This window comes from Diadema antillarum, unplaced genomic scaffold (assembly GCF_040938485.1).
Source record: "Diadema antillarum isolate AM-2024a unplaced genomic scaffold, OU_Dant_1.0 seq00000735_RagTag, whole genome shotgun sequence".
Taxonomy (NCBI): Eukaryota; Metazoa; Echinodermata; class Echinoidea; order Diadematoida; family Diadematidae; genus Diadema; species Diadema antillarum.
The window spans coordinates 1,164,468-1,188,798 of NW_027271635.1; the positions used below are offsets into that span (position 1 = coordinate 1,164,468).

The window sequence follows — 24,331 nt, forward strand, 5'->3', positions numbered from 1 at the left end:
TCTGGAAGTATGCACGCAGTCTTACAGTGAAAAAACAAAAACAAAACAAAACATGCTGCCGTGTCTTCTGGCCAAAATTGTTTAAAAAGAAAATCAGAATGTTTGAATCGACCAGCTTTCTCCCTGCACTAAAAAATAACCAGATTGCAACTACCTCAAGAGTGTACATGCTTTCTGCGCTAGTATTTGGAGTATCATTTAAAAAAAGAAAGAAACAGGAAGCAAGCATAGTTGTAGACATTAAAGGGCTTTTTACACTTGTGTTTCTTAACCCCGGACTTTCTCTGACCCAGGACTATCGTTAGTCCCGTACCAATTTTTTCAGCTTTTTACACTCGCCAATTAGTCCCGTACTATCTCTTGTCCGGGGCTAAGGAGAAAACTGACCTTTTTACACTCGTATTTCTTAGCCCCGGACTTTCCAAACCACATGAATATTCATAATTACGCTGTGTACTGTACACGTACACGCACGCACCGGCAGCACTTGATTACCTCGTTTCTGATTGGTCAGTGAGGGTCGGACTTCGTCTCCGTCGCTTAGCCCAGGATTATTTTTTCGTTCTGTTTACACTCACTTGCTTGGCACCGCAATTGCGGTGCTAACCCCTGCTATTTTGCAGGGCCAGATAGTACCGTACTATCGGTGGGGCTAGCCCACTTTGGCAAAAACGAGTGTAAACAGAAAGTGGGCTAAGGATAGTCCCGTACCAACGGTGGGGCTAAGGCCCCCCTTTAGCCCCACCGTTGGTCCGGGGCTAAGCAAAATTTTACAAGTGTAAAAAGCCCTTAAGATTGGACAAAGTCTATCCCTCCCAAGGGTCTGCAATCATGTCTGAAAATCATTTCAAGAGACTTGAGTAAACATGACTGACCTATTTCTTATATTCATGACTAGTTCTTTATCACTGGTGACACTAGGATACTAAAGATATTGAGCTTTTGTTTGTTTTATGGCATTTCCACATTCTTGTTAGCTATATATACTTTTTTTCTACACCAAGATATATACTTGTAGAGCGTTATATTTTCAGATTACATGAACATGCAAGGACTCCGATTAATAGCTTATATGATAATCATTATAACACGTATAGAAAAAAAGAAACACAAAGTGCAACACTGTGTAAGCATGTTTACATTAATGTAGAAACAAGTTCACGTTCAAAAATAATGTAATGAAATTGAATAAAAAGTGTTTTAATGATGTTATTATATTAGAGAGAGAGAGAGAGAGAGGGAGAGAGAGAGAGAGAGAGGGAGAGAGAGAGAGAGAGAGAGTAGGGGGTACAGTTTCATTTATGAATATCCAGGACGTCCCGCTGCTCTACATTAAATTATTTATTTGTAAGCTCATTTCAAAGTTTTATCAAGAACATTGTTATTTGCTTTTGACTTTTAAAAAGTGCACATGACCTACGGTAGGTCATGTCAAAAATGTTGTTATCTTGTCTTGACTTGATAGAGTACACATGTCTTGACGTGACTAGAGTGCAATAAAGATAACGTCTCAAGTGGCCATCATTTCACAGTTCAAGGGAGGCGTGTTATTTTTTTTTATAGGTGCACTGTGATACTGAACCGAGACAAGTTTTTGTTCCAGTAAGAGTGAAACTATAGAGAAATCTCTTCACATTGTTGAATTCGACTGTTTTTTTTTACATTGTAAACACATTGTGAATAATGAATTCACAGAGTGGAAAAGAACCTTAGTACGTGGACACTCTGTATAAAATCCATCGAAATAATTTTTACACTGTTAAAATCGAGCGCGTTCACAGCCAAGTATGCAAACACACTATGGACAGTATAGTAGATATGCGCAGAATAATTGATTGCATGCCTGCGACCATAAATGTGTGTTGTAAACAGTGCAATGGAAAGTCACTGATTTTATTGATCATGGTAATGGCGTAATTATAACAAAAGAAAATGTTCCTTACCTCCACATTGACTGACTCAATTTCATGATTCTTAATGATGCTTTACGTGATGAATAGTACATTATATCAGTTGAAAAGTCAAGGGAAATAGAATAATCTACAATATGTGTCATTGAAGTGTTCCATAAATGTATGTGTGTCGTCCGTTTCTTCATGTCACCCTGCAGGCAAGGCTACTGTGCTGTACATATCAGAGAAGGGAGGAGATGATGATGCGGGGGATGGCTCGGAGCAGAAGCCGTTCAGGACTCTTACGTGTGTAAGTAGTGTTTCTGCATGATATTTCGGGTGCACGTCATGAGACCGACACCCACGAGTCATACAGCCCACGAGTCATACAGCTCACAAGTCATACAGCCCATGAGTTATACAGCTCACGAGTCATACTGCCCATTAGTTCGACAATAAGCTATCAAGGGCCCACGAGACCGACATATTAAGCCCCGTGTTGTACCTGTCGAAATCATGGGCTGATTTCACCTAGTGTCGAACTCATGGGCTTTATTTGCCTAGTGTCGAACTCATGGGCTGTATGACGCGTGAGCTGTATGCCTCATGGACCTGTTTTCAATGTCGAACTCATGGGCTGTATGACTCGTGGGCGTCACGGTCTAGTGGGATGACCCCGATATTTCCTTTTGATGTGAAACTGTATGCAATTCTCTATTAGATGGCCATCATTGGATGATTAATTAGTCACAGAAACTGGAGCCATATTCATAATTTTCTCCTTAACTTTAATTAAACGTTTGTCACAACCTGCATTATGGGGCATAGGGTTTGCTTTTGACATACGGTTGAAAGTGAAATTCTGAGAGCTTGAAAAAAATAATTCATTGAACTTTTGAATGACATGGAACCAATATTTGACGTCTCGGTTAACCTTCCCTCAGATCCCAAAATGAAGGAAATCTTGAGTTTGAGTATGGGGATGAAAACACACATATCAAATTAGATGTTTTACAGATTTGGTTACCTCCCCCTTTCATGAAAACAAATAATGCATTTGCATTGATTCGATACTATCTTTTTCCAAAAAAAAATGTCTTATCTTCTCTCTTTTTCTTTGTGTTGTTTTGTACAGGCCATGAAGGCTTCGGGAGAACCATTTCCCAAGTTCATGTGCGATTCCAAGGAGGAAGGAGAGGTATCAGAGCTCACTGTGATCTCTTGATATGCTTCTGCTGATAAACCTGAATGAATACTTGAATCAATACAAAGACTTGAAAGATCAGTTCATTGTTTCTCTCCTGAGAGACTACAAAAATAATACAGATAAAAATACGATTATATTTTGCGATTCTGTAAATTTTGAAATTTTGGAAAATTTAAACTGATCTTTAATACAAAGGCAAATCCATGTACCTTCAAAGTGGGCTTTATATCAATGTTTCTGATTCTACAAGTCTGATTTAAAATCAAACAAACAGACAAAAATGTTTATTTAGAAAGCCTCTGTTGAGTGTGAAATGGTTATACTGTGACGAGGCTGTTAAATCTAATGCTGTTATAATTGATCCAAGCGCTTCACAGACACTATATCGCACTTATCTCGTCATATTAATGTAGAGGATAAACTGTGTTTAAATGAGACGTTGCGTAATGTATTTACTGATAGTTATATAATGGTAAAGTTAAAACAAATGTGAGAGAAAACTAATCGATATCGAAATCGAAATGTACAGTACTAACCAACGTTGTTGAGAAGAGTGTGTGGCAAAATCATATTTATGATAGTTGTTGTTTTTTCTGTGCGGAGATGCCATCATGTTTTAGATGACAGACATTTTAGGAGTTTACTTTGTTCCATTTTGTTTTAATGAATGCCTGCTTTGAATCTCTCGATGTTATAGAAATGGGAAGAAGTCTCCCAGGCCCAAAAGAAAAAGTTTGCCAAGCTGTATGCCAAAGAGCAGAGGAAACCAGCTGAAAAGGACAAGAAAGAAGTAAGGTTTTGTTTTGTTTTATTTTCATTTTCATTTATTTCTAGTGTGTCTGTGATGTGTAGAAACGCTGAGGTCTGAAGTTGCTGTGATATTATTTGATGGTAGAAAGACTGGTTTTTCGATTTTAGACATTCTGAAATTTACTCTAGTTCTCTAATTTGGTACTTCCTATGTTTCTTAAAATCATTTTGAAGAGCTCATTTGCAAAAGGGGCTAGATCCATTTTTGATGAAAATTGAGTTATTAGCATTACTAAACAGAATTCCATTTGTGTTAGTTACAGTGAAAATGTCAAATCCAGACAAACATTTGAACAGAAATTATAGCAAAATTAGATTTTGATTTTCCATACACTTGTGTACAAATTCTCACAAACAAACCAGATTTTTCTCTAAAGTACTAAAAGTGGATCTAGCCCCTTTTGCAAATAAGCTCCTCATTTGTGGCGAAGGAAATTTCTATGTCAAAGTAACGTAAACAACAAACCAACGAACAAACCATTAGGTCACCATATTAGTAATTATGATTATATTCAAGTTCAGTTTTTATATTTCATGTCCTTTGATTACTGACAATGAACTACAACAGTTTATCGCATTAAAGAATGTCCCAATAGATGTATTTTTCATAAGGCCATATCAAAGGAAAAAAGAAGGAAAGTATGTAAAAAGTACCACGTCGTCGTGTATAAAGAAATTAGTACCATGCAACTTTAACTGCAACAAAGCAATGGTTAGAACTTGCCTCATAAATTAATTCCCCTTGTTTTTTCTTTTCCTTTTTTATGTACCGTGGAGACTGAAGATGCAGAAAAAAGGCAGAAGAACCTTGAAGAAGCTAAGAAGATAATCATACAGGAGGATGCAAGCTTGCCAGCAGCCAAGTTGGTACGTGTTTAGCTTATTATTATTAATATCATTATTATTATTATTATTATTATTATTATTATTATTATTATTATTATTATTATTATTATTGTTATTATTATTATCATTATTAGTAGTAGTAGTATTTAGTTATAATGTATCCAAAGGAGGATAGTGTTTATGTAGGGGGTGTGTGATGTTAGATGTACCATCATTACAAAAGTTTGAACGTCACACGTGAATTTAGCTTGCGTATCAACTCTGGAATAATAAGTGATAAAACAAAACATCTTGCAGCGGTGCCGACTGCATCTGTCGCGTACAGGCAGTATACGCTTTCACACGTCCTAAATACCTGTAAGCATCAATTAGGCGTATTCTGCAACATGCCTTCAATAAATTATGACAATAAACAGTGGACAATATTGAACATGGTGATAGCATTGAGCTACTAGCTCCATGGTAAGAGCAACGACAAAACTATGGGTATACTCTTTTATTACTTTGGAGGAGACGTCTTTTAAACTACTTATTTACGACGTTCTATTTCTCAGAGTCATATGATTTCGAGGTGCTCATGTGCTCATTGTTGCATTTTTTTTTCCTGCTAGCGTTCTTATACCCCAGTGCAGTCGGGTCTATTCAGAACTATTTACTCAATAAGATAATTATTTCTTTCCGTGTCAATTTTTCCATGCAATTCAGATAAATCAAAATAATAACAGTGCACGCTATTACTAGCACACAAATGGAATGACCATAAGAATAATCGAAATGCGTATATTTTTATTTTCTGTAATGCAAATTTCATTTCATCATGTTGTTATTTTCTGTATCACAAATTAGTGTATTTTATAATCTTACCTGTCCAGATCAAGATAAAGGATGCTACAGCCAACAGGGGAACTCGCATCAAAGTCAGTGCATGGATCCACAGGCTAAGGCGACAAGGTAACTTCAGTGAAGAGTTTTCAAGCATACCGCTGATGAGGGAAACTCGTATATACATTTAGGCGTACACAAACGAATTCAAAATGAATATAAATCAGTAATGTTACCTTTCACAATTAAATATATGAGGTTAAAAGGGATTGATTTCCACCCTGATTTTAATTCAAAGCCTATAACCTAGAGACAATATTCTTGAGCAGGATTACAATGCTGAGATAAGTGATTTCCCATAATTCTAAAAAAGATAGAGGTCTCTGCCATTATTGACATATTCGTCTACACACAATAAACAAGTTATAATTTCGCTATAAACATGATGTTTTAGTGTTAATTGAATGCACACTGTATAAATTTATATATATATTTTTTACCTCAGGGAAGACGCTGATGTTCATTGTTCTTAGAGATGGGACAGGGTTCCTTCAGTGCGTGCTCAGTGATAAGTTGGTAAGTACTGAAGATGAATTTTGTGTTTGTATACGTAGTCTATGTGTAGCAAGGTTTGTTTTGTTTTTGTTTTTGTTTTTGTTTTTTTTGGGCCGTCAACGTATTTACAGTATAGCTGCTTTGCATCATGGAGAAGCAAAAGTGCATGGGGTATTATTTTGAAGAGTCTGATAGTCAATTTTTGGGGGAATGATTTTTCTTTAAGAAAAATGTGTTAATAAACTTTGAGACTTGTTTCAGCACGTGTAATGTTACAAATTATTTGTTTTCCTCTCTCACTCCTTGCTGATATGAAGAAGGATGACGTTTTCGGGTTTTTTTTTTCTGTTGAGTCAGTATATATGTATACGTTACGGTTATGTTGGTAATAACAGAAACTCTCCCTTTTACTGTCTTGTGAGTTTAAAATCCTTATCATCAATCATTAAAAAAAAATCCCTCACCTTATCACAAATGCGTCCTTAATTCCTAGTGAGAATACTAAGATACACGTTTACTTCACGGTATAAAATATGAACAGTTTGTTCGCAAAAACCGATAAGTCCATTTTTGAAAATTTTGAAGTAAGGTCTCTGTCATAAAGTACAAAATAATGCCTTTTAAATGATATATTAGTCACTACATAATAGATACATTTTTGAAGTTATGGTCAAAAGAAGCAAACAATTTCTTATTATTCTCTTTATTTTTCTTGAACTTTCATCGCGTATATCATCTCCATTTGGCAAATATGGACTTTTCGGTTTTTGCAAACAAACTGTTCATATGGTCATGTAGTCCACATTGTCAAACCTCATCCCATCTCATGGTGAGTTTGGACAAGTTGCTGTCATGCAAAGTATTGTTGGTTGTGTCTACCTCTGACAGTGCCAGACGTACGAAGCTCTGATCCTGTCTACGGAGAGCACTGTGACATTGTATGGAGTTCTCCAGGTGGTTCGTGAAGGACAGAGTGTAAGTCTATCTTACAAGACAGTATCCCTCCCCCACCCCCCACCCCCAACCCCCTAAAAAAAGAGAAAAAAATACAATCTCTTTTTCGCATTGATAGCTTTCAATATGATGATTAAATTGTCCCAATGCCACCCAGGGTCCAAAAGTGTAATACTATTATCAATCTTAATTTATATTTCGCAAAAAAAAAAAAAAAGCATTCAATTTTGTTAAGTGGTCACATCAAAATGTGGACTGATGTTAAGCATGCCTTGGGTCTACTTCTTCCAAGTTTCACACTTAAATGCTCTTGGAACTGCATATTAATGTGTCAACACATTCAAGGACAGAACTTGGAGGGAAGGGATTCCTGATGTGCTCCACAAAAATCATAATTTCTCTTTCACCAGTGAAGCAAATTGGATGGAATTTCCTTTAAGATGAGGGTAATATTGTAAGTGATAGTTTTAAACCCTAAAATTGTATATGGATTGACTCACTGTTTTAAAATTATCGTTGTGGAGGGTCCCCTTGTACCTTTTATATATATATATATATAATTATATGTACATATATATATATATATTTTTTTTTTGGGGGGGGCATATGGTTCATGTCTCAATGCTGTTTCTTCTGATGTCTCTCCACACATCCTTCGGTCTGGTCCATCTGTCTTTCCGTCTGTCTATCTTCTACTGTCATCTCTCTTACCGTTTGTCTGTCTGTTCGTCTTCCTTTGATATCTCTGTCTATCTGTCTGTTATTGTGCATCTTCATTTGCTATTTCTGTCACTATCTATCCCTCTGCCTGTCCGTGTATATATTTCCCTTTGGATCTTCTTTTTATATCTCTCTCATTGTACGCTTTTTTTTTTTACTTGCTTTATCTCACACCATCTGATTGTAATCTTCGTTTGTGACGTCTTTCATCGTAAATCTGTACTCTTCTCTCTCTCTCTCTCTCTCTCTCCCTCTCGCTTTCTCTCTTCCCACTGTCTGTCCGTCTGTGCATCTGTCTGCTTTTGCTATCTCTTTCACTGTCTGTCTTTGCTACCTCTCTCACTGTCTGTCTGTACGTCTGTCTGTTACTGCTATTTGTCACACTGTCCGTTTACCTGTCTTTCTTTGCAATCTTTTTCTCGGTCTATCTGTTTGACTTTGTTATGCATCATTGTGATTATTTATTATTTTTATCGTTATTATTATTACTATTATTTATAGTGCGCTTTTCCCACATGGCCCAAAGCGCTTACAATCAATTCAAAACATGTACGACAGTATGTAAAATAATGGATAAATGTTACAGCTACGAACTAGTTGCTACTGAAAAGATGTGTTTTCAAGGTTTTTTTGAACACACTGACTGATGAAGACTGTCTAACGGTAAGTGGTAAATTGTTCCAGTGCTTTGAAGCAGACACAGTAAATGTCCTATCACCGGCTAATGTGCGAGTAACAGAGTATGTGGGACGAAGCGGATCACTAGATGACCTCAAATTTCTAGTAGGTGTATATAAAGTCAAACAGGCGTCTAGATATTTCGGAGCTTGATCGTTAAGGATTTTATAAACAAACAAAACTAATTTGAAAATTATCCGTTGCTTCAAAGGAAGCCAGTGCAACGACTTCAGAAGTGGCTGAGATGGGTAGTCCCTAGAAACCTGAAACACTAATCGGGCTGCCCAATTTTGAAGTCGCTGCACACGATCCAGTTGAGTTGAAGGAATGGAAGAGAGAAGCCCGTTACAATAATCTATACGGGATAGAACTAAAGAGCGCACTGTTTACTATTTTTTGTTGCCATGGCAAAGTCCATTGTTTATTTTTATGATATCTTTCGTGCGTATACTTTATATTGTATTTGAAAAAAAAAATCCTTTATCAGACGAGTGTAAGAAAAATGAAAAAAATTGTATCAATTTGGATTATGTCAACTTTTTCTTTTCTCTTTGATGATGGAAATAAATACACTATTGAATTAAATTGAATACAAGTATATTTTACTGTCTGTCTCCTTCTCTGCAATTTGTCTATTTTGTACCATTTTTTTGTGTGCTATTTCTCACATTGTTAGTCTTTCTTTCTGTCTGTTTTTTTATTATTCATTATAATACCGTCTGTCTCTCTTTATCTCTTTCTCAAGGTCTGTACGTTGGTCCATCTTCATCCGCTGTCTCTACCAATGTCTGTTTTTTTTTCTTTCCGTGCTATCTCTGTGCTAACTGTCTGTCCATCTCCTGTTTTCTGTCTCATCGTCTGTTAGTTTGACTGACTTTCTTTGGTGCCTCCTACTCTCCATATGTCTATCTTTTCCATGATTTCCTTCACTGTTCTCATGTCATCCGTGCTAAACACTGTACTCTTCTCGCTGTATGCCTTTGTGATGTTTCCCTCTGTCCTGACAATTGAGTATATGAATATGAGAACGACCCAAGTCCAATTTTTGGCCAAATTTAGTTTGACATGGGAAATTGTAGCTTATGTATGTACTCATCTTGTGTGTAAATGATAAATCCTAATTACCCCCGGAAGTGCCTGAAATGAATGAGTTAAATCTTATCCTAATGTAAGAATGAAGGACTTGGGTCATTCTTACATTCATATAATAGCGCCCTCTCTCATCCTTCTCCCATCTCTATAGCAGAATATCATGTATATGAATCAAAGAACGACCCAAGTCCACCACACAAAATGGCCTCTCCACAATTAATGTAAATGTTAATTGTCATATAATATATGTTCTAATTTGTGTATACAATGTTGCCTTCCCATCACAGTTAAATAGAATATTATTGGACAAATCAAAAAGATATGAAGTTTTTTTTTAGTTTACTCGAAATGATCTTCTATGGACTTGGGTCGTTCTTATATTCATATACTCAATTAATGAGGGACCAAAGACAATCCTCCTTTTCATTTGGAGTGAATTATCTGAAGTAGGTCCTATGAGATGCTGATGGCGTCTGTGTTTGTGCTTGCCTCTTCTTCAGGCTCCTGGTGGACATGAGCTGATTGTGGACTACTGGACACTGGTCAGTGCTGCGCCGGCTGGAGGGGCAGATAACCTGGTCAACGAGGTCAGTTCCGCTTGCGTTCTATTATTTCATGCTCGCAAACCTGCAAAGAATTTACATGATGCAAATTGTGTGTTTCATGTGTGCACTGATGTTATGAAACTGTTTTTAAGTAAACTTCAGAGATATACCGATATAAAGTACATGGAAATGGAAGACAAATAGATGAATGAAAATTTATTAGGATAAAAGCTAATGATCAAATATATACTGACTTATCTGAACTTTGACATCTGAACTTCTTTTGGTTCATGTTTGTTATGATTCAGATACAGGGGAATCCCGTCATAGCGAGAACAAGAATCCGCTTATTACGAGAAAAACATTGTCCTGTCGAAACTAACATTGCGTTTTAACCCAAGAAATTTCGAAGCTTGTCTTTCTTATTCTTTAAATTTGGCCCTAAAAAAAAACCCACACTCACAGAAAAGTAAAATATAATCAAGAGTTTATGTAGAACAAAATACATTTTCTTTTTAAACCAAACAGAACCAAACCGCGGGCATAATCAGAAACTATTTCTTTCCTTGTCGAACTCGGATAGGCCTTGTTTGCCTAGTGTCGAACTCGGATAGGCCTTGTTTGCCTAGTGTCGAACTCGTTCACCTAGCATGTATACCTTGTGTCGGACTCATGGGCCTTATTTGCCTAGTGTCAACCTCGTGGATTGAACGACTATAGTGAGCTGTAGGCCTTTGACTCGTGAGTTAAAGTTAATCATGTTGATTTTGATAATGTGTTTCTGATGGACGTGTCACTCAGGAGTCTCATGTGGATGTCCAGCTTGACCAGAGGCACATGATGCTGAGAGGAGAACATGTGAGTATCTCCCCCCAAAAAATTCTTCATCCACTGATTAGACGAGATAATGAGCGGTCTGTCATTACATCGATCAAATGTCAACCAAGTATAATCGTTCCTTCCTTCTTCCATTCATTTATTTTTTTTTGTTTCTTTTCAAACAGAAACAAATAGATATCGTACTGAAGTTGAATGCAGAAGGTTAGTTACAGTGTAAAATAAATCTAATATACGATTAAAGGAATATTAGAATGCTAGAAATACTGAAAACAAGAACTTTGTTATAATAATTTGCTCAAATCATATACCCATCATTCACATTAGATTGGTTTTCTTTTGTTTGATGGAAGGATGGAAACTTTATTCAACTTGGCGTCTCTCTTTTTGAAAACTTTTCACTCCTAAAGTATGGGAGACTCGTGGATTTTTTTTTAAAAGATTAAATGTGTCTATGAAAGATTCCAAAAGTATGTACTTGATTTTGCGGTTATGTCGTATGTTTATGCATGAATAAAAGAAAATGAAATAACGGGTCAAGTCATTTTTAATATTTCAGGATGATGTTCACTATTCTATTTCTTTTATTTTTCTTTATGAAGAAAAGGAAAATATGCAAATTCATGTAATTTTTCCGTCGAGATGTTTCATTGCAACTGCTTGACAAATTGCCCTACATCGACGTAAACAATAAATGGAGGGCAATTTGTCGATCAGTTGCAAAGAAAAATATGTATTTTCAAAAATCATGGAACACAATGTCATGATGAATATGCACAAGAAATTTTGATTGCATCTTGTGAATGCGCTTTTTTGTAATTATGTTTCTATTATTTTCATCTTTTGCAGCTGTCAAAAATCATGCGCATCCGATCCGTGGTTACTCAGTGGTAAGTACAATGGTAGTTTTGTACAGACATGCTGTAACTATTTAACTGCGTGGAAGTACAGATAAGACTTGTGCTATTCTGTGCTGCAATCTGCTGTCATGTTGCATCAAGAAAAGTACAGGAGCACTTGAGATGAATATGGACTGTTCTCATACATGCGTCTGAATGGATTAATATCTTTTAATGTCCTTGTAAGAGCCCCCAAAGTTATTCTTTCCTTTTCAATATATGACTTGTATATCTATATCATTGTTTCATTAAGTATGACAACATCATGGTTAAACAAATTCCAGCCATTACTGTTTCTTGCCTACAATCACAAAATGTTGTTATATCTAATACGCAATGCATTATCTACCTGCATTAAACTATAAGCATGTTATATCTTTCTCTCTGCACTAGCTTCAGGGACCATTACCAGGCCAATGGCTACAATGAGGTGAGTGCACACAAAACATATTTTTGTTACGCTATTTTTCGCCACACATATGCTATTAGAGCTGGCTCTAGAGTGGAGTTATATTAGATGAGTGTCGTGTGTCTTTGCAGGCTTTGATTAGCCCTGCAATTAAGTGAATGTTCTTAAGAATCTATCGACTCTTTAGCTGAATATACTGCCCATTGGTATTTACGCAAGTCTGCCACACTATTATATCACAACCGTCTAGAATGGAGTTATGTCGGTACCGATATGAATACTCTGAGAATAACCATTCATCGACTCTTCTGCAAAATATATTGATCATTGGTTTTGATGCAGTGTTCATCCATAGATGATATCATTTATCGTATTCCATAATTATACACTTCTGTACAAATTTAATTTAGTGTTCATTCCCGATTAAAGGTCCAGTTTACCTTTGGGAGCAGTCATTTGAAAAATATCGCCTCTCATGCATACGTTTAGGTCTGTTGTGCCACAAAACACCCTCTCATATAAAAGTTTTGCAATAAAGATGTAAGGAGATCTCAGTATTTTTCTCAATAAACCGTAGCGGTGTACGGTTTAGTCTGGAAACATTTTTATTATAATTATTGCTCATATTTTGTATATTTAACAATATTTAGCATCAATTTTACTGATTCAAATTTTCACAGTGGTTGTTTATATCCCTAACTCACATTTTAGAACTATTCTAAAGCACTAATGCTGGGTTTTTGTTTCATCTGGCAATGGTACATTATGCCTTTAAGCATCTAATTCCATCATCTTGTATCATCCCACCACAATGAATTATTAGACCACACGTATTATTGTCGAGATATACATTTCATGTAAAATGTGTACTTAAATATTGGGTTTGTAGCATTGAATTTTAAAACAACACTTTGTTTGAAACTCTCGTTTGGAATTACAGAATGATTGCCTGAATGCATCTGGAATATAGTAATTCCAAACCACCGTTATAATCCTCGCTTCCCTTTTCTCTCTTACCAAAGGTGACACCACCAACAATGGTACAAACTCAAGTGGAGGGTGGTTCAACACTCTTCAAGCTGAACTTCTTTGGAGAAGAGGTGTGCATTTGATTAATAAGTTGAAAGCATTTTATAATTATTACAATCGTTGTTGTATCAAATGTAGCCTACAGTTGTGGTTTGCTGGTTGTTGATTATTGTTATAGTGTTAAAATGCTACTTTCAGCTAACTGACATGTTTTCATTTAGCAGTTGACTGAAGAATATGTTACTGTTGTTTAGAAGAGTGAAGACAAATCTACCTAGGGACACATAAACCTGGGGGAGGGGGGGGGGGGTGTTCCATCAATTTCGTCAGCGCTGACAAGTTTTTAGTCTCTGACAATTTTAACAAAATCCTTGTTTTTGATTGGCTGAGATGCTATGGTCAATGACTGTTACCATGGTGATTGTCAACTTGTCATCGACTCACAACTTGTCATTGCTGACAACTTTAATGGAACGGTACCCTGATAGCCTTGAACGAATTTTGTGAGGCAACATTTGGTCAGCTTTTATCAATATATGTATGTATCATCCATTTCACATTATTGCCCCTGTGCTTTAAGTTGAACATAAAACCTTTGCATTTTTGAAAATAAAATTAAGATTTAAAGATAGCAAGTAGAAATATGCCTACATGTTTACCAATTTTCTTTCTGCCTTTTTATTTGGAAATTAGACAGCAAAAGCAGTAATTAATGTCGTCTGTAAAAAAACAAGGAAAAGTAGAAATTACGCGGTGCGTAATATATGTCCCCGCCGGAAGTAGCATTTAGTAGCAAAATGTACAATATAGGTAAAAAGATGAAGGTCAAAGGTCAAAGAAGTCAAAGGTCAAAATTCTATGTAGAAGTTTTGAAGCCCTCACCTAGTGCCATCACATAAAGCAAACGGAATCGAAATCGGGTTAGAAATGGCGAAGGAGTAGCATTTTGTAGCCAATGTACAATATAGGTAAAAAAATCAAGGTCAAAGGTCAAAGAAGTCAAAGTTCAAAATTCTGTGTAGAAGTTTTGAAGCCCCCACCTAGTGCCATCACTTAAAGCAAACGGAATTGAAATCGGGTTACAAATGGCAAAGGAGTAGCATTTTGTAGCAAAATGTACAATATAGGTCAAAAATCAAGGTCAAAGGTCAAAGAAGTCAAAGTTCAAAATTCTGTGTAGAAGTTTTGAAGCCCTCACCTAGTGCCATCACATAAAGTAAACGGAATCAAAATCGGGTTAGAAATGGCGAAGGAGTAGCATTTTGTAGGCAATGTACAATATAGGTCAAAAATTAAGGTCAAAGGTCAAAGAAGTCAAAGGTCAAAATTCTGTGTAGAAGTTTTGAAGCCCTCACCTAGTGCCATCACTTAAAGCAAACGGAATTGAAATCGGGTTACAAATGGCGAAGGAGTAGCATTTTGTAGCAAAATGTACAATATAGGTCAAAAATCAAGGTCAAAGGTCAAAGAAGTCAAAGTTCAAAATTCTGTGTAGAAGTTTTGAAGCCCTCACCTAGTGCCATCATATAAAGCAAACGGAATCAAAATCGGGTTAGAAATGGCGAAGGAGTAGCATTTTGAAGCAAAATGTACAATATAGGTCAAAGGTCAAGGTCAAAGGTCACAATTGATATTCTGTATAAAAGTTTCAAAGCTCCCATGTAGTGCTATCATATAAAGCAAACAGAATCAAAATCGGGTTAGAAATGGCGAAGGAGTAGCATTTTGAACATTTTGATGACACACGGACGCACACACGGACGGACACACGGACGGACGGACACACGGACGGACACACACACGTACGGAGCCCGTTTCATAGTCCCCTGCTCGAACTCGTTCGGCGGGGACAAAAAAGTGTATTTTTTGCTATAGATTCATTACATTTGAACAACTTCCCCCCTGCATATTCCACGGAAATATTCATGTAAGAAAGCTTATCATTTATCATTGTGTACCTCCCAGTTGCCATATATGAATAAAAATAATCCGGGAAAAAAAAATGTTATTTTTATGATGACAGCACACCGAATTTTCACTATTCATTATTTCCGTTTTTTTCTAGGCCTTTCTGACGCAATCCTCTCAGCTGTACCTAGAGACTGTCCTACCATCCATGGGGGATGTGTTCTGTATAGCACAGTCATACAGGGCAGAGCAGTCTAGGACCAGGAGGCATCTGGCAGAGTAAGTTAGCCATATTGCCAAAAGAGAAGGCAGAGGGTTCTTGCAATTTTGTTTTGTTTTGTTTTTATGTTATGTTTATTTTAGTTAGGCACTTGACAAAACTCCACCACTTCGTTGTAGAGTTTCTGATCCACATTGCAGTTCGTATTCAGAATGAGTTGCAGCGGTTGTGCTGCATCTTGCAGGAACGGGAGGGTAGCATAATTTATACCCTATAAAACTAAACATCTCCGGTTATTAAAATGTAGGATTCAAACGGTATGGTATTCTGAGAAGTCATTTACAAGATATACAAACGAAGTTTTTTTTTTTTGCCTCACATTCCTAAATAAAGCAGAAGAAATGATGTCTAAAGAATTGATGTCGATGCTTTTCCTCGCTCAAGGTACACCCACGTTGAGGGAGAGTGTCCTTTTATCAACTTCAATGATCTTCTGGACCGACTGGAGTTTCTCGTGTGTGATGTCGTTGACCGTGCTCTGGCTTCGCCTGTGGCTGACCTCATCAAGGAACTTCATCCTGTAAGAACTGCTTCCTGTTTGATTTGTTTAGCTTGCTCGCTCTCTTCTCTCTGTTAAGTATTTCATATGTTTTTATCTGTTGTGTGTTTATGATTTGTCACTGTATGGGTGGTTGCAAAGCCATACTGTATTAATAAACAAAAGCAAAGGTGAGTGAGGTGAGACCATTGAGTTGTTTTCCAAATGCTGTGTCAGTGGGCGAAAAAAAAAAATGACAATTTTTTTTTTTATTTTCTTGTTATGTACTGATGGACAATATACACAGTTCGCGATTATGACATTGTCACATTTGCTAGACTTTGTTTACAAATAGGGACGCATGGTGTACACTTTGTTTAATTGTTTTAAGGACTTCCAGCCTGTTCAGTTCACGGTGATAACATTGTTGCATTTGATCGAAATGATTTGTTGGTCACGTACCAGGACCGACGCAACCGAGAAGGGGGTCGGGTTGGAATAATGCATAGAAATAAATAGAGACTTACCACTTGGGCCCCCACTTCTTTAGAACCCTTAAGAGGTACCAAAAAAAATCCGTTGAGTCTTTTTTTTTCTTTTTGATGTACTTGTCAGTTGATTTAACGCGGAAATAGCAAAAGAAAAGTGAGGTAAGCCTTTGTATTTTGTTCACGTGTTTATTTCTTGTTTTTTGTCACATTATAACCCGGAAGTGGCACCAAAAATTTAAACTGCTCCCTACTTTTGAATGTATGTATGATTGTGCTAAAGGACTTCAAGCCTCCCAAGCGTCCCTTCAAGAGAATGAACTACACAGATGCCATCACCTACCTCAAGGAGCATGACATCAGGAAGGATGATGGAACTTTCTACGAGTTTGGAGAGGTGAGGTGCATTGTGGGTTGTATTCAAGAAACATTTTAGAGAGGGGGTTCCAGCCCCAGGGTGAAAATGTGATGATGTCATAAAATAGTCGGAAGAACGCTAAAGGGATGGTATAGTTTCGATTGAGATAAAAAGTTTGGACCTACCTAATATTAAGGTCGCTTTATTTTAATCTATTTTTGGATATTTGAGCCATTTCAATACCGATTTTCATGAAATAAGCCTATAATTATGCGTAATATTGTAGACTCCTTAACATTCGATAAAACTTAATGGTTTCCAAATATCTCGCAAAAAGTTAGAACCTGAATACCTAGCTGAACCAATACTATAACATCCCTTTAACGCTTTATTTGACACGGTAAAAACCCACTATGTGCCACTTTATTCTGAGGAACCCATACTATTGTCATGTTTTGGGAAAACATTTTGTCTTTTATTATATGTAACTTACATAGTTTTTTGTTAGGCTGGTTACGTTGTGAGCAAAGTTGTAGAGAAAATGCCACGTTTTGCTTTGATGTGAATTGTAAGACAAATTCACTTTTTTTTTCTTTCAAATGACCGGTAACTACATTATTATAAAGGCATGACTTTTTCACACAAAGCTGAGGCAAAAACTTAGAACGGAAAACGCAAATCAAGTTTTGAACCCCGCTTGCTTGCCAATCATAAAAAACCAATCTGTTTGTGAAAATTGCAAGAAACGCTTTCATTGTACTGTAGCATTTGGCGATTATCTATTGGTTCGGGCTGGTTTGTGCATTTAACCGGAGGGCCAAACCCCAAAAAGTCGCTTACTTAACGAGTGAGTTGCACTCTCTCTACAAACTAAAGTAGACCACGCTTATTTTCAAGTTTTTATTGTAACAAACAACATTCCACTGGTCTACCTCAAAAAAATTGTTGCGAAAGCCTCCAAATCCAAGATGGCGTCCAAGATGGCCGCCATAATTACTGAATTTGTTATTTGAAAGATAGAATTTCATTGAAAAATCAGATTTCAACGAATTTGATGTCATGTGACAGAATAAAATTGTCTACAAGTTGATACCATTTTTGTGGGTTATTGTGATGATTGGATTGAGATTTTAAGGAAAAACACTCATTTTTTGATATTTTTCTGAAAAAAGGAAAATCAAGAAAATGCTTGATACAGCATATATCACTGAAATACTGAAGGATTATCTTGAAACGTTTGAAGAATTTTGTTTGACATATAATTAATATTTGAAGAAAATTAGGGGTCAGTGCCCTTTTCGGTTCAGGAGTTATAATATCTCAAACTTGAAAACTCACTATGTAAAAATGGCCACTTTAGTTGTGACAAGACCTTGTTGGTCGTAAAAAAAGCCTGCGCGCGCCAAGACTACTACACGCACCACTGACACTGGCGCTTGTAGCAGTGCCAGTGGTGCGTGTAGTAGTCTTGGCAAACGCAGACTTTTTCTTTGACAAACAAGGGTTTGTGCCTGCAAACTAACTTTTCATACCAAGTGGTAGCTCAGATGACGCTGATTGCTATTATTTCAAAGTAGATTGTTCTAAAGCAGATGAGATGAAGTAAAACATATCTTTCAAATAGAGGTAGAAGCTTGAAACAACCTTGCTATAGAAAGTTTAAAACAAAATTTGGATCAATCACTCAAAAAATTCAAGATTGCAGGCCATCAAAGCTGACATAGTGTATTGCGCCAAAGTAAATGTATCATTTCGATTTTGATACAATTTTGTCTGTTTTGCTGTCTATTCATTTGGTTTTTATATATTCTGAACATTTTAATGCCATTTCAAACCATCTTAGGTTTTTTATGGAGACATTTTTCAGAATGCACCATGAATATTTCTTTAAAAAGTTTAAAAAAATAAAATTAAAGATGATTATGAAAACCAAGCAGAAATTAACATCTTTCCCATATAATCAATATTTGGAGAAAATTAGAGGTCAGTATTGTATTTGGTTCAGGAGTTACAATGTCTCAAACTTGAAATCCCATTTTACATAATATGTTATTTACACGCATCTGTTCCCAAAGACGTCACAGAGGGTCAAATCCAAGATCGTGCTTACTTTTCGAGTTTCACTCTCTCTATAAACAAGACCATACATAATATTAAGCATACTAAGCAATGTTCAGTAAGTACACCTCAGTAGATTTGTTGCAAAGTACAGATGCGGTCCAACAGGGCCGCCATTTTATTGAAATTAACATTTCAAACATAAAATTTGATAGAGACATTGGATTGCAACAAATTTGATGTCATATGAAGGAGAGTAAAACTTTCTAAAAGTTGATACCACTTTAGCTGTGTATTGTGATATATGGGGGGATTGTTTGCTTCTCTTTTTTTTTTGGGGGGGGGGGGGAGAATCCATATTTGTATATTGTATTGAAAAAAGGAAGAAATATAAAAATGCATGATTTAGTATTTATCAAAGAAGAACTGACGAATTATTTTGAAACCTGCGATTGAGATTGAGATTCACTGAGATTGAGACATAATTCATATTTCTGGAATTACAGGCAATATCATACACTGTTGACAAGTTAACATCTAAAGCTTGAAAAAATTATATTTATGCATTATGAATTTTGCTTGCAATGTGTTTACATGGTCACATGTAATACTGTAATGGTCTAGTGACTTGCAAGTACCTGCAAACTAACTTTTCATGCCAAGTGGTAGGTGACGTTGGTCGCTATTACTGTAGCATTTCATCATAGTAGATTGTTCTGAGGCAGATAAGATTGAACAGAAAGTATTTTCCAAAAAGAGATAGGAGCTTAATATTTGGCACAAATTTTGCCAATGTGTAATATTTAGCGTATAAATAGTATCCACACAAAATTCAAGATGGCGGTAATTAATCGAGGTTGTCGTTCAAGGCATTATTTATCATTAGCGCACGTAAAACAAAAACCCAGCTTTACTTAATTCCTCAAACTAGTTCTAAACTGTGAGTTAGGGATTAATTTACAAACTTAAATCAGTATAATTAATGCTAAATATTGTCAGATATACTAAATAGATCTGATAAGAATGTTTTTTTTTTATGTCAACAGTTATCATGGTTATGGTTTCTTGAAAAGAAATGGTGATATCTCCGTATGTTTTAGGCTGTATTATAATTTTTTTTTACATGGTAGAATGTTTTGTAATACAACTAACCTGCACATGTAAATCGAATGTGATATCTCTCCCAATGGTAAACAATACCTATAGTGTGTTGCGTCAAAGTTATCTCAACTTATAACTTATAATTTGATATGTTTTTTTTAATCTTCTTATATTACTGTCTATTACATGTTTGTATACATCCGAACGATATTGTACTAGTGTAAACCATATTGAGGGTCTTTTTTTTGGGGGGGGGGGGTGGAGATCATTCCAGTTTGGGTAAGGCCCAATCTTTTATAAAAAAGAAATGCTTCTGTATCAAAGATATGCTTTTTTTACTTGTATGTTACTCTGCTGTTGTAGAAACGTGAATGATGATGGTATATCATGTGTAATAATGTCTGATCCGTAGATGTCCTTGAAAGCCCTTCTGATCCGACCCCCCCCCCCCAAAAAAAAAAAAAATCCAAAATGGCGGCAATTTCTCAACTTTGCTCTTAAATGTGTTGTGCGAAATTACTTTTCAGTATATTGTTCGAATAAAATTGTCCAAATTGATTATTCGTGCTGTATATTCACATTTACAAATAATCATGCTGAAACTGTATTTTCCGTTATCAGATTTTTCTTACATTGTTTTTAGGCTGATTTCATGTGGGTTATAGTGTCACAATTGATCTGAACTTATGCCATTGGTAGATGCTTTCCTATATTAGATATTAGATTCACTCGAGAGTGAAAATGTTCATTTTCATTCATTTTAGAGTGACCTCGGGGATCACTCGAAGAGTGACGAGTGATCCCTAAGGCAGGGCTCGACACTAACGGTGGTCCGGTGGCCCGGGGCCACGAAAAACGCACGTCGGGCCACCAAAATGTCAGAAATGAAGAATTTGGTGGCCTGATCGGGCCACCAAAAAAGGTCGGATATTTGCCTTTGGGCCACCAAAAATAAAAGTTATTGTGGAGCTCTGCGTAAGGTCACTCTAAAATGAGTGAAAAAGAACATTTTCACTCAAAAGTCACTCCAATTTCACTCTAAATTCACCGTTTTCTGTTATTCACTCCTCACATCAACGGTAAAAACTTTCACTCAATTTGTTTTTTCTTTTTCGGAGAGTAGAATATCACCGGTTTAAAAAATGTGTCCATAAAAACTTAAGACGGTTTAAGATAGCTCAACAGACAAACTTGTATCAAAAACGAAATAATACATTTAATTTGGCGCAATACACTATGTCAACTTTGATGGCTGTCATCTTGATTTTTTTTTTTGAACGGTTGATCTAATTTCTGTCTTAAACTATCTATAACAAGATTGGTGCCAAGTTTCAAGCTACTACCTCTATTAGCGATTAGTATCACCTGAGTTACCACTTGGTATGAAAAGTTAGTTTGCAGGCACAAACCCTTGTTTGTCAAAGAAAAAGTCTGCATTTGTCAAGACTACTACACACACCACTGGCACTGCTACAAGCGCCAGTGGCAGTGGTGCGTGCAGTAGTCTTGGCGCGCGCAGACTTTTTTACGACCAACAAGGTCTTGGTCACAACTAAAGTGGCCATTTTTACGTAGTGAGTTTTCAAGTTTGAGACATTATAACTCCTGAATCGAAAATGGTACTGACCCCTAATTTTCTCCAAAAATTAATTATATGTCAAACAAAATTCTTGAAACGTTTCAAGATAATCCTTCAGTCTGTCAGTGATTTATGCTGAATCAAGCATTTTCATGATTTTCCTTTTTTCAAAAAAAAAATATCAAAAAATGAGTGTTTTTCCTTAAAATCTCAATCCAGTTATCACAATAACCCCCCCAAAAATGGTATCAACTTGTAGAAAATTTTATTCTCTTTCATATGACATCACATTTGTTGAAATATGATGTTTCTAGCGAATTCTGTCATTTGAATAACAAATTCAGTAAATATGGCGGCCATCTTGGACGCCATCTTGGATTTGGAGGCTTTCGCAACAAATTTTTTTAGGTAGACCAGTGCAATGTTGTTTGTTACAATAAAAACTTGAAAATAAGCATGGTCTACTTAGTTTGTAGAGAGAGTGCAACTCGACCTCTGTTTTAAGCTTTTGGCCCCCCGGTTAATTTGACTAGAACATGCGAAATTGGCGCGCAGTGGACTGAGGCTGGAATGCGAACATGGCAAATTTAAACACCGTCCTGGACCTTTCTTTAACACTATCAAAGGACAGTTTTTACAAAAAGTGAGCAGAGTAATAGGAATGGATGTTTGTATAATGAGAAGTTAACTAGTTGAAAGTTGGGTCCAAAGGAAAGAAGAACAGGAGATGAACCAGTAAACAGAGCAGAGACATACATAGTTTTGCAATTAGCCAGTGGATGGTGTCAGGATAAACTTGAACAGTAAAAGTTGTCTGCAGTTACTCGTAAAGGTACTGTGGCCTGTGTGACATGTGAAAAGTGATCACATTTGCTTTCATTTGATCTTCATGAAACATTGATGTTGTCTGCTGACACATGGTGTAATCATTCTTTCTTCTTGTGACTATGTAACTTAGGATATTCCTGAAGCACCAGAGAGGAAGATGACAGACCAAATCAACGAGGTAAGAGAGTTTTTTTAGATTTTTTGTTTTTGTTTTTAATCTCATTTCTTCTCCGATCTTCCGTAGCTATTCAAACTTATCATAGTCGTGTTCTATTATTGAAGAATGCAGAAGCTATGATCAGGGTTGACTGTTAATGACCATTTTGTGAAAGTGGTTCACATGGTACTTAAATTCTAGTGGTATGTCCAGGGGCTGTGATGAAGACATAATATATCTATTATATGATATTATCACAACATTACTGACAAAATAATGGGTGTGACTCTATCCATGTGGTCATCAAATGGCCATCTAAAATGTACCCGAGGGGCCAGCATTCTTCAAGCCTTGTCTTTTTAGTGGGTCTCTCCATGTTTCAATGTTTTACGTATTGTTATACCGTTAATATCAATTCTGTCAATTTTCATGACAACGTATTTGCAACTCCAAGGCTTCACAATTATATTTTTCTCAATTTACTTTGTTCTGATTATGCAACCCTACTCTCTGTTACAAAAGAAAGGGGAATGTTTATGTTCTTTTCGAAAAAAAAAAATGAATAAACTTTTCATTGAATTGAATTGAACTGAATTGAAATGAAGAATGACAACGGCTTTAATTAAGGTAAGCAGATTAACACATGTCCTCACATGATTATGAGTACTTAAAGCCAGTTAAACAATATTTCGAATCTGTCATACCCGCAGCCGATCCTGCTGTGTCGCTTTCCAGCCAACATCAAATCTTTCTACATGCCACGTTGTCCTGAAGACCAGCGTCTCACAGAATCAGTAAGTGTAAAGGATTGGTGGATTGGTTTTAAGTATACAATATGTAGACCTACTTTTCAGCATTTACTTGTTTAATGTTAGTGTTATCGAAACCTTGACGTCCAAATCAAAATTCTGCACCATGACAGCTCTTTTCAGAAGTGTTGTTTGCACTGAATTACTGGTACTTTCCCTTTCAGGTTGATGTTCTGATTCCCAATGTGGGTGAGATTGTTGGAGGTTCCATGAGGATCTGGGACTATGAACAGTTGATGGCAGCCTACAAACGAGAGGGCATTGACCCCAGTCCTTACTACTGGTACACTGACCAGGTGAGTCTTCTGCCCTAACATTCATGACCCTGTCAGATGTCATGTTGCTGATTACAGTAGCGTGTTGAAAGACTTTCCTCAACAATTACAATAATTCTAAACAAATGCCACTTGCACTTTTATTCGTACGTGATATCATGTGATTGGTCAGAATTTTGCGGCCATTAACATGTATTTTCTCTTGTTTTGTTTAAGGTAAACTGTGAGGGATTTTTCTTCAAGGCCAAATGCCTATGTTGAACTATGGATTGATTGATACAAAATAATTGCAAACACATCATTCAACTTACATTAATATCGCTTTATCAACTACCATCATTGCCACAATTAGATTGGCATCTATCTAAATGGAGCTTTTTGGATGTTGATTATACTGGTGCAACTCTTGTTGTTGTTGTTTTTTGTTCAGACTCTCAGTGATTGAACCGTGTTTGATCATTTGATTGGTTGATATCATTTCTTCTCTAATGTAAGCATTACCATATTATCCTTGTTCCACATTATTGATTTTGATGTGATCCTATTGTATAGCATTGTTTCTACTTGTCATGTTTTTATGTTCAGAGGAAGTATGGAAGCTGTCCCCATGGAGGCTATGGACTGGGCCTTGAGAGGTTCCTCACCTGGATGTTGAACAGACACCACATACGGGATGTCACTCTTTACCCACGTTTTGTAGAGAGGTGTACCCCATAA

At 36.4% G+C, this 24,331-nt stretch overlaps 1 protein-coding gene across 1 annotated transcript; it reads left to right on the forward strand.

The window, feature by feature from the left end:
- Positions 1-1,411: 1,411 nt before the first annotated feature.
- LOC139738312 (asparagine--tRNA ligase, cytoplasmic-like) lies at positions 1,412-24,331 on the forward strand. The gene is made up of 20 exons (XM_071648953.1): positions 1,412-1,421; positions 2,111-2,202; positions 3,028-3,090; positions 3,797-3,889; positions 4,687-4,776; positions 5,628-5,706; positions 6,083-6,153; positions 7,021-7,107; positions 10,077-10,163; positions 10,923-10,979; positions 11,808-11,848; positions 12,251-12,287; positions 13,289-13,366; positions 15,361-15,482; positions 15,868-16,003; positions 16,733-16,846; positions 22,504-22,551; positions 23,241-23,324; positions 23,504-23,635; positions 24,200-24,331. Exons 1-20 carry the CDS (start codon positions 1,412-1,414, stop codon positions 24,329-24,331), a joined length of 1,653 nt encoding a protein of 550 aa, XP_071505054.1.

What these genes read in the sequence shown, in the direction of transcription:
- LOC139738312 (XM_071648953.1), top strand. An exon ending in CAGATAACCTGGTCAACGAG is followed by an intron (nt 10,164 to 10,922) that starts GTCAGTTCCGCT and finishes CGTGTCACTCAG; the next exon opens with GAGTCTCATGTGGATGTCCA. An exon ending in ACCAGCGTCTCACAGAATCA is followed by an intron (nt 23,325 to 23,503) that starts GTAAGTGTAAAG and finishes TTTCCCTTTCAG; the next exon opens with GTTGATGTTCTGATTCCCAA.